The following is a 10,172-nucleotide window of genomic DNA, read 5'->3' on the forward strand; positions in this document are numbered from 1 at the left end:
AAGAAAGATAACAACACATGCAAGAGAAAAAATATTAAGTGAAAAACCAAACTTTGTAATACTTTGATTTAGAGATCTACAATTACAGTACAAGATTGAAACAAGACTGCTAGAATGTCATTATTGGAAACCAAAGGTTTTTAACTATACTCATCAGCGGTGGGGGATCAGCAAAAGCGTAAAGCATCTTCTAGTTCTTTCTCATCGTCACAGTTATATCCCAGTAAATAAGCTCGAGCTGAGACAAAAAAAGAAAAGATATTAGGAGAGGAGCAATCAAGAAGCTAGAAGGCAAAACTGATAAAAAGGTATATACCAAAACGACCCGATCCCATGAATGGCTCTGCTTCATCTGTAGTGCCAACTTGTTGCTGCTCCTGTTATAAACTTAAAATTAGCTAAAACTACGCTACATTATACATTAAATATGCAAAACATTCAAGTTTTAACATCTATAGCTGTATTATCACTTGGTAGCAAGCTCATTATCACAGATAGGAGATGCTACTATCAATTCAAGGATATACTTACAACGGATGCATTATACAGGCACTAGGTGCAAATAGAAGATACAGTAACCAAAATCTGCTGCAAGATGCATCATACATTCTCACAAATCAAAATCAAGCATGAACAAGCTTCACAAATAGCCTAAAACATCACAAAAGAAGAACGAGAGCAATTTAGACAGTCAAGGAGACAGTTGACTTGCTTTTCGTTCCATCTTTCACAACTGCTGTATTCTAGTAGTGTTAACATATCAGTGCAACAGCTCTTAAATTTTCAGTAAATAGATAAGCAAATTTCCGTATTTGAAAAGTGTGCTTACCCAGCACAATTACCAAACAAGTAAGCTTCAGTGCTTTCAAGTTTCAACCACTGATTTGACAGGAAATTCAGAGAACATTTTACCAATGCAAAAGGTGTCAAAACAACAGAAAACCATAGCCTTTGAAGTTTATCTTTTACTTTTGCTGTAGTTCCAAGTTGCATTAGAAAAACCAACAAACTCTTTCAGCTATGGAACATGAATTTTCCTTCTCTCATAAATTTAGTTTCTTTCAAAAATAGCATCCTCAAGTGACTTGTTTCTTACCCCATCTAGTTCCATTTCGGAAGGTGACAACATCCTATCAAAACAGTGGCCTGAAATGGTACACACCAGAAGACCATTTATAGGATCAGATACAACTTCCCTACATGTGTCATCACAAACTGCACAACCACACAAAAGAGAACCCATAAGCAACAGTAGGTTGAGATCACTCTCATTGTACGTATCTAATGAATAGGTTGCAATGAAGCAAACCATTCTTACCATGGACATATCCAGTTTTCTCACAAACATATACATCTCCTATTTGATAGTAAGTGCACGTCTCCCCAGAGCACACATGATCAATCACCACTTTATCACCCAGACCTTTGCTTTTCTTCCAAGTAGAGACTTGATCAGCAACTGTCTTATCAAGAATTATTCGGTCATCATTTACCTGTACATTTAAGCCATAGAAAGGTAAGTACTCATAAGAAATCTTGACACATAACTAAGGGAAATAAACATGAAGGGTCTTAACAGTTTATTTTAGTTAGTATCATTTTTCTCGCTGTTTATTTCTTGTTTTCACCTGGGAAAAAAGAAAACTAAAAGGAATAACATTGTTCAGGAAATAAAAAGGAAAGGTTCCCGGACAATTTACAGCCAAAAATCAGAGAAGTGAAATTATGAATTTATTTGGAATTGTCTATATTCATATGCAGTACTATGAAGTTCTTTGAGAAGACCTTCAGTTACCTCAGACGGAGGAGGAGCTTGGCTTCTTTTTGCTGCCTGCATTTGGATGTAATACTCCTTAAATTCCATAGGAGTATTCCTGACAAACTCCATCATATCATCTGCATCACGCTGCAGTAGAAGTATTCAATTCGACCAAAATTAAATTAAATCTGAGGATACATAAAACTAGTAAATCATAAAGCACATTTAATGTTGCTGTGTTAGGTACCGTTATACAGAAATACATACACACTACAGAAAATGAAATCAAAATTAACATTCCAAATGCATCACTTAAGTATCTCGTTGACAGAAATGAGAAGACAGTTCACCTTGCACTTCCCCTATATATTTTTACCATGTCCCTTCAAAACTTTAAGTGTTCTCCAGGTCAAAAGTTTGAAATATTTTCCATACTGTATCCATTATGCTTCAAATTTTGCATTCCTTAAGCTAGAAATGGCTGGTCAAAGAGTAGTAAGCCTAATATTGACCAACTTTTAACCTTGTCCCGTTCAAGTATACAAAATGATCAACTCAATTTAGGAATGTTTTGAAACGTGTGATCATTTGATCTAAAAGCTTAAACCTTTAGCGAGTAGCACAGTTTTATCAACTTAGTTATATTACGTCTCAACATATCCCCTCACATTTTGGCTTGATTACTATTTCACAGTGTTGTAAAAAGCGCGCTTAAAGCGAGAAGCGAGGCGAGGCGAGGCGAGGCCCCTGCGCTTTTATTTCGTGAAGCGAAGCGACATTGAAAAGGCGCTCGCTTCTACTGCAGAAGCGAGAAGCGCAGAAAAGCAAAAGCGTTAAAAAAAACGCGCTTAATTTGAAAAAGCGCTAATTAGGGTTTCTTTTTTTAAAATTGTAAGTTTTTTTTTTTTTTAATTGCTGAAATCCTTATGCGACTTAATATACTCTTTCGTGACTTAAAATTCTTTTTTGGACTAAGAAGCTGCGACTGCTCTTCTCCTTCTTCTTCTCTGCTGCGTAAGTTCTCTTCTTCTTCTCTGCTGCTGTAAGTTTCTTCTTCTTCTCGTCTTCTCTTCTTCTCTTCTTCTTTGCGACTGCTCTGCGACTTTTTTTCTATTTTTGGTTGCTGCCAGGTTGCCACTGCTGTAAGTTCTCTTCTTCTTCTTCTTCTTCTTCTTCTCTTCTTCTCTGCGAGGCTGCTGCTACTGTTTGTTTTTTTTTGGTTGCTGCTGGGTGTTATCTATATTTTTATTGCTGCATTTTTTTTTTCCAATTTTTGTTTGCTGCTCTGTTTTTCAATCTCTATTACTGACCTGCTTTTTTTTTCAATTAATATTACTGCTCTGTTTTTTCCAATTCTTTTGCTGCTCTGTTTTTTTTTATTTCTATACAGTGACTGTGATCAGTGATGTGTGTATGCTTGCTGCTCTGTTTTTTTTTTTATTTCAATACAGTGTGACTGCTCTGGTTGCTGCTCTTAAATCTTAATAGTCTTTATTTTTCTTACTTAGAAAATTTGTTGTTTTGTTACTAAGTGACACTTCTTTTTTGCTTGTAGTAACTAGTGAAGTTGTATTTTCTTATTCAAAATGTCACAAAAAAGGGATCCGGCTTGGGCGTATGGAACTCCTATGGGTAGTAACACAAAAGTTAAATGTAGCTTTTGTGATGTGACATACAATGGCGGAATATTTCGTCACAAAAAGCATCTTATCGGTGGCTATAGAGATGTAAAAGTATGTCCGAACGTCCCGGATAAAGTGAAGGAAGAGATCAAAGAATATTTGTTGAAGAAAAATGAGTTTAAAATTCAAATGAACCATGAAGCATCCATGGTTAATCTTGTTGATAATGATGAAATGGATGATGATGAAGCTGAAGTGAATATGCCAATGGGGCCTCCCTCAAAGCATCAAAGGATGCCTTCAAGTAGTGGGAGTGGGTCTTCCATCAATAGCACTATCAAGGGTCCTATGAATCTCTATTTCTCGCAAAAACCAAACGAAAAGAGAAAAGGTGGACCTATTGACTTAGAATCTTCTAGAAAGATTTTGAGGGATCGTGCTATATCTGCTTTTGCTAGGTGGATGTATGATGTAGGGCTTCCTTTCAATTGTGTTAATTACACGGAGAGTTTTGGTGAATTCATTGAGGCAGTTGGCCAATATGGCCCTGGAATGAAGCCCCCCACCTATCATGAGGTAAGAGTTCCTTTTCTAAAAAAGGAGGTGGAAAAGACAAACAAGATAGTATAAGAACATAAGGTTCAATGGAAAACATATGGTTGTTCCATTATGATGGATAAATGGACAGCAAGGAATGGAAAAATGGTCATTAATGTTTTGGTGAATTCTCCAAGAGGGAGTGTGTTTCTTTAATCTTATGATGCTAGTGACTCTTCTACCGATTCTAATAAGATGTTTAACTTGTTTGAGAAGACTATCATGAAGATAGGCAAGGAAAATGTGGTACAAGTTGTGACTGATAATGCAAGTGAGAACAAAAAAGCGGGTAACATGTTGAAGGGAGTGTTCCCACATATTTTCTGGACTCCTTGTGCTGCTCACTGTATAAACTTGATGTTTGGTGACATTTTCAAAGAAGCCCCGTATTCTACAGGTGAACTTGAGTCTTGATATTTAATTTTCTTTTTTAAACTTTATGTTAGTTTCTTTACATTTTAACTACCATTTTTTTTAACAGTTTTTGGTAAGGCAGTTAAGGTACATGCTTATATCAATCAAAGGGCATTGTTGTTGAATATGATGAGGAGATACACAAAGCAAAGAAATTTGGTAAAACCCGCCAAGACAAGATTCGCAACAGCTTTTTGACTTTGTATAGTTTTTATAAGCAAAAGAAAAATCTGAGAACTTTGTTTATGTCAACTGAATGGAATGAGAGTATCTATTCAAAGGAAACTCTTGGTAAAGAAGTTGCAAGACACATCATTAGTCCATTTTTTTGGAATGACGTTGTTCAAGCACTTAGAGTTGGTGGTCCTTTAATTCATGTACTTCGTATGGTGGATGGGGAGAAAAAACCACCAATGGGTTACATTTATGAAGCCATGGACAGGGCCAAAGAAAGTATTGAAAAGGCATTCAATTATGATACAAGGAAATATAAGAGTGTTTTTGAAATCATTGATGCAAGGTGGACAGATCAACTTCATCAACCTTTGCATGCAACGGGACACATTTTGAACCCAGGGCTCTATTATAAAAATAATGACATGAAGACTTTAACTGAAGATGTGTGGCAGGGATATCATAAATGTGTTGAGAGGATGATCCCAGATAAAAATTTGCAAGACAAAATAGGGGAGGAGCTTGGTGTGTACATGAAAGCGGATGGCCTACTTGGAATTGAATCAGCCATTAGAGCTAGAACCTTAAGGTCACCAGGTGAGAATTTCATCTTTTAATTGTGTTTAAAGCTTCAACTTTTAAGTTATTACACATCTTTTAAAATAACTCTTCTACAGTTGAATGGTGGATGCAATATGGTCATAATGTCCCAAACTTGCAACAGTTTGCTATTAGAGTGCAAAGTTTAACTTGTAGCACATCCGGTTGTGAGAGAAATTGGAGCGTGTATGAACATGTGAGAAACTACATTACATTATTACTAAATTAATAGGTATCTTAATCATCCTAAGTCCTCCTATTAATTCCTTTCTACTATGTGCAGATTCATAGTAAAAAGAGAAATAGGCTTGAGTTGACACGCCTCAATGATCTAGTGTTCATCAAATATAATAGAACATTGGCGCGTCGTTACAATGCTCGTAATACCATTGATCCAATTTTGTTGGATAGTATTGATGAGGCAAATGAATGGTTAACCGGAGCACCCCAAGATCACCAAGATGAAGAAGTGTATGAAGGAGAAAGTCTCAATTATGGTGATGTTTCTATGGCAAGTGGTGTTGAGGAGAATATTTATAGTTTTAGGGGGAGTACTTTAAGGGGCAATGAAAGAGGAGCTAGAGGTTCCAGTTCAAGTCGAAACCTTGTTGATGAGCCTTCTGATGATGAAGAAGATGATGACCAAGTAGAACCCTTGGTTATGGCACTTGAAGAGTTTGAGGATCTTGTTGAAGAATAGGAGTTTGATTCTTTTGTGATTTAATTATGTTTTTGATTTTTTGCTTTATATGTTATGACTTATGAGTATTATTGACTATCTATTTACTTTTAATCTAAGAATATATTACCTCTATTCAGTTATTTAATATTTTTTTATTTTTATACTAAATATCGCTTTACTTAAAAAAAGCGCGCGCTTCGCTTCTCGCTTCTGTGAAGCGAGCCCTCGTCGCTTTTTTCCGCTTCTCGCTTCCCAAAACACGGCTATTTCATGGGTCAAACACGTGGAATCTATTTTAGCTTTTTGGAATGGCACAGATATTTGAACATAGGACCTCTTGCTTGCTCTGTTATCATGTAAATAAAATGGATTTTGGATCTAATTTAACCCCAGCACTAGCTCATGAAGTGAAGATTGTCCACGTTTATATAAAGAGACAATAGCACATTCCCTCAATCAATGTGGAACATTTTAACATCCATCGTACTTCCAGGAATAGACATTTGGAGCATGAAAATTATAACTTAGGAACTCAATATTCCGTAAACCAAGAATAGGGATGGATCCAGCTCTAATACCATGTTGAAGTGTGTGACCATCTCAACTAAGAACTTAAATTGTTTGAGAGAGCACAATTTTAACAACTTATTATATTATGTGTCACTGATTAACCCCCTCCAAGAAAGTTTGTTTTCAATTTTCAGCTCTACTCTCAAACTTAGAACTATTCACAAATTGATAGATTAAATGGATGAGTATATGCTTACTATAGCTAAGATAAAAAAAAAAACAAAAAAAGTAAACCAGAATTTATGTAGGTGGTGATTTCTCGAATGATCCTTCAACTTTATCTACTATAGTAGTATAGTAACAAACTACTTTTTGTCACATTACAATAACTAAGCTTTACTCACTATAATAATCGAGTCACTAACCTTGGTAGGGAAGTTTTGTCGTCTATGTTGCTTGGACTCTCCAAAAATGTTGTTGCACACATGTCGAATCCTCCAATAATGCACTATTTTTGGAGGATCTGAGTTCTGACACACACCCAAGTCCCGACAACATTTTTGAAGAGTCCGAGCAGCATAGTTTGTCGTTATAGTGGGTAAAAGTTTAGTGACTTAACTGTTATAGTAGGTAAAATATAGTTACTTTGAGACAAAAAAAGATAGTTTTGTTACTTTACTGTTATAGTGGATAAAGTTTAGTTAACTCAATGCAACAAAAAACAATTTGTAACTTAATGTTAATAATTAGTAAACTTTAGTGACTAAACATGAAATTAACTCGTGCAGTTTTAATGCTTAGCCAATGACAAATGGAACATACATTTGAACAGAAGGATACCTGGATGTAAAGCTTCTTCCAAGCACAGTCGCGTGGCTTTCTAGTTGGGAGCAACAGACCCCATCGCATCCGATACCTAAATGAAATACATTTACCGTTCATCAGAATGAAAATTTGAGCTCCAGAAATATGTTTATAGGCGAGAATGAATAAGTAAATGAAGGAAAAGGAGTCCTTTTCTCAACCTATTCTAACTTCACTATTCTATTAGTGAAAGTCACGGTTGTAGAAAGAAAGTCTACGGAAGTGGGAAAACTGACTTCTAGTTAGAGTTGGTGGTCTTTTAACATAAAGGAGTCATGGTCCATGAAAGCAATATTTATTTGTCAGGGGATGTCAAATGATTCAAATGTTAAAAACACGCAGTGAGAGAGGAATTGGAATTCCACACCAGTCATTGGGAAATGAACTCCCACTTCCCAGGGCACCAAGGAAGGTATGTCTTCTCGTGTGGTTGACAGCCAAGGAAGTGATCCTGACAACAGAGAATTTGAGGAAGAGGAGAATAACATGTGCTAGTTGTGTAGATGTTTGGGAGAAGATGTAGATAACCTTTTGTTGCATTGCCAAGTGGCTACACGGTTGTGGTCTGTTGTCCTGAAATGGTTTGGGATACTATGGGTGATGTCAGGTACAGTGAAGGAGGTGTTGCCTAGTTGGGCTCTAAGGAGGAGGAAGAGAAAACAGGGGGTCTGGAATGTTGCTCCACTAGCCACTATGTGGGTTCTGTTAGAGAGAAACACGAGAGCATTTGAAGGAGTGTCAGTGATTTTGTTAAGTTGCGAAATAGTCTCTTGTTTCTAATTTCTTTTTGGTGCACCTATGTGGTACCCATGTGTATGGAGGATTAGTGTTCTTTCGTAGAGAACCATACTTTTGTTGTAGGTTCTCTCGTTTTTGGTATACAGCTTTTATATAGTATTTTCCCATCATTAATAAACTATTTACCTTATCAAAAACAAAAGCACGCATCCATTTAGAGGGAGATGGGAAAGGAGGAGACAATGGGAACAGACACAAGGTGCAGAATACTTACAGCCAGCGCCACAAGGATTCATCAGAAGCAGCAAAATTTAAAAACTTGCAGACCATTGTACATGCCACAAGATCCTGACAGATTTACCATAGAACAGACAAAAGTTTTAGACAACAGAAAATCAGAAAAGAAATGCACATCAAAACCACAAATGGATCTAGCCCTCCACTCCCTATCTGTTCTCCTTGTTTGCAAATGCAAATATTTTGACAAGCAGTATAGAAAAGCTAAAAAATAATTAACAGAAAAAATAACATGAATACCTCTGGTGAGAGGAACTTGAGGATGTGACGGAGCAATTCTGGAGGGACTTTGCTGAGAATCCCCGTCTCTATTCTACTTGGGACCTGCCTCATGTTGTCGCTTATAAAAGCAACACGGTTATTATTATCCATGACACTCTGACTCATCCTTGGAGGTGAGGATGCACATTCAACTTCAGCTGGTGCTGACAAAGATGGAGATGATAGTAATGCCTTCACCTTTTCCTCCTCGTCTTCCTCCTCCTCCTCAATTTTCATTACCTTTGCTTCCCTCTTCTCTTCCTCCTCCTCCTCATCTTGTTCCCTCTTCTCCTTTCCCTCAATCTCATCCTCATACTCAGACTCATCCTCATCCTCCAGAACTCTCATTTTCTTTGTTACTCGCTCCTCCTCTCCTTCAAATCCATCGTTACCATCTTCAACTTTAAGGCGCTTACCTTTCCTCTTTATATCACCTTCGTCCATGATATCCTCTACGATCTCTTCATCCTGAAACAGAAGAATCGATTATCAAGTTCTAATTAAGTGCATATAGCTTGTACCAAAAGATCAGATGCACACATATATACGAAATGAATGAAATGAAATATCCTTCAACTCCCCCCACGAGAAGAACACAAGAAGTGACAGATATTTCCCCAAAAAAAACACATCTGCCCATGCACGGTGCAGATGCACCTAGTACTCTCGTAGCACATGATCGGTCACCCTTTTACCAAATTTTCCCCACAGAAAATAACCATTTTCCTCAATTCATGGCTGTCAAAACAACAAAGAGAAAGAGAATATCTTGAAACCAATTCAGTAAAACACAAAAACCGTAAAAAGATCATAATTTTCCTCATGTGTTTTACTAGCAGCTGGAAATTTAACAAATGAATAGGATCTTCCTCACGTTTAATATGTATCAATTTCATACTCCTCTTTATCTCTCTTTTGTAATTATAGATGAAAACAACAAGCGGGAAATAATCCAGGCTTAGCCCTATATCTTCTATTCCATCATATTTTCCTCTTAAGAAACTTAATTTCAGCTGAACAATCAAGTCTTCCTTTCTTCCCTTTTCTCTTGGTAATTAAAATAAGGAAATGAACCAGATCCACTAATTTCTCTCAAGTAACCAATTAATTTCTATTCTTCTTCTTAGCTCAAGAACCCTATCATAGAGAAACAACATAAGGAAGCTCATACCGATCCGGAAAATTCTATTTCTACAATTAATTATCCAAAACACAATTCTTATAACTAATGGTAGAATCAGAATGTAGAGATTCCGATAATTTACCTGGTCGGAGAGAGTGAAGATCTCCGATTCAAGAAATTGAACAAGTGGTTCATCTTCATCGTCGAAGATTGCCATGATTTAAGCTTTAACTCAACCTAGTCCATACACAGATATCAATATGCTGATATGACCGGAGAATGAACGCCGGTGACCGTATAACGTCGGCCAATATACGCCGTAGATTGAATCGAGGTCTCATGGATTGGAAAAAAAAAAGATTTTGGAAATTTGCTTAGCGAGAGAAGATATCGGGTCGGGTAGGATCCGAATATGTTGGATCGGTAAAGAACGATTCGTTTAGTGCGTAAATTGCAGCCATTAGGCAGGAATTTAATTTTTTTCAATTAATTAATTAATTTTTTTTTTAATTTTCATGAATTTTCCAATAG

The 10,172-nt window shown here is 36.6% G+C and overlaps 1 protein-coding gene across 1 annotated transcript; it reads right to left on the reverse strand.

Moving 5' to 3' along the window:
- Window positions 1–41: 41 nt before the first annotated feature.
- LOC125826830 (F-box protein SKIP31-like) lies at window positions 42–10,035 on the reverse strand. The gene is made up of 9 exons (XM_049506173.1): window positions 9,784–10,035; window positions 8,498–8,986; window positions 8,235–8,308; window positions 7,199–7,274; window positions 1,796–1,906; window positions 1,319–1,493; window positions 1,097–1,215; window positions 317–377; window positions 42–238 (listed from the first exon to the last, which is right to left on the reverse strand). The coding sequence occupies exons 1-9, from the start codon at window positions 9,856–9,858 to the stop codon at window positions 168–170; spliced, it is 1,251 nt and encodes a 416-aa protein (XP_049362130.1). The 5' UTR covers window positions 9,859–10,035; the 3' UTR covers window positions 42–167.
- Between the last annotated feature and the right edge of the window lie 137 nt (window positions 10,036–10,172).

This window comes from Solanum verrucosum, unplaced genomic scaffold (assembly GCF_900185275.1).
Source record: "Solanum verrucosum unplaced genomic scaffold, falcon-dt-bn FXZP01000060.1, whole genome shotgun sequence".
Lineage (NCBI taxonomy): Eukaryota > Viridiplantae > Streptophyta > Magnoliopsida > Solanales > Solanaceae > Solanum > Solanum verrucosum.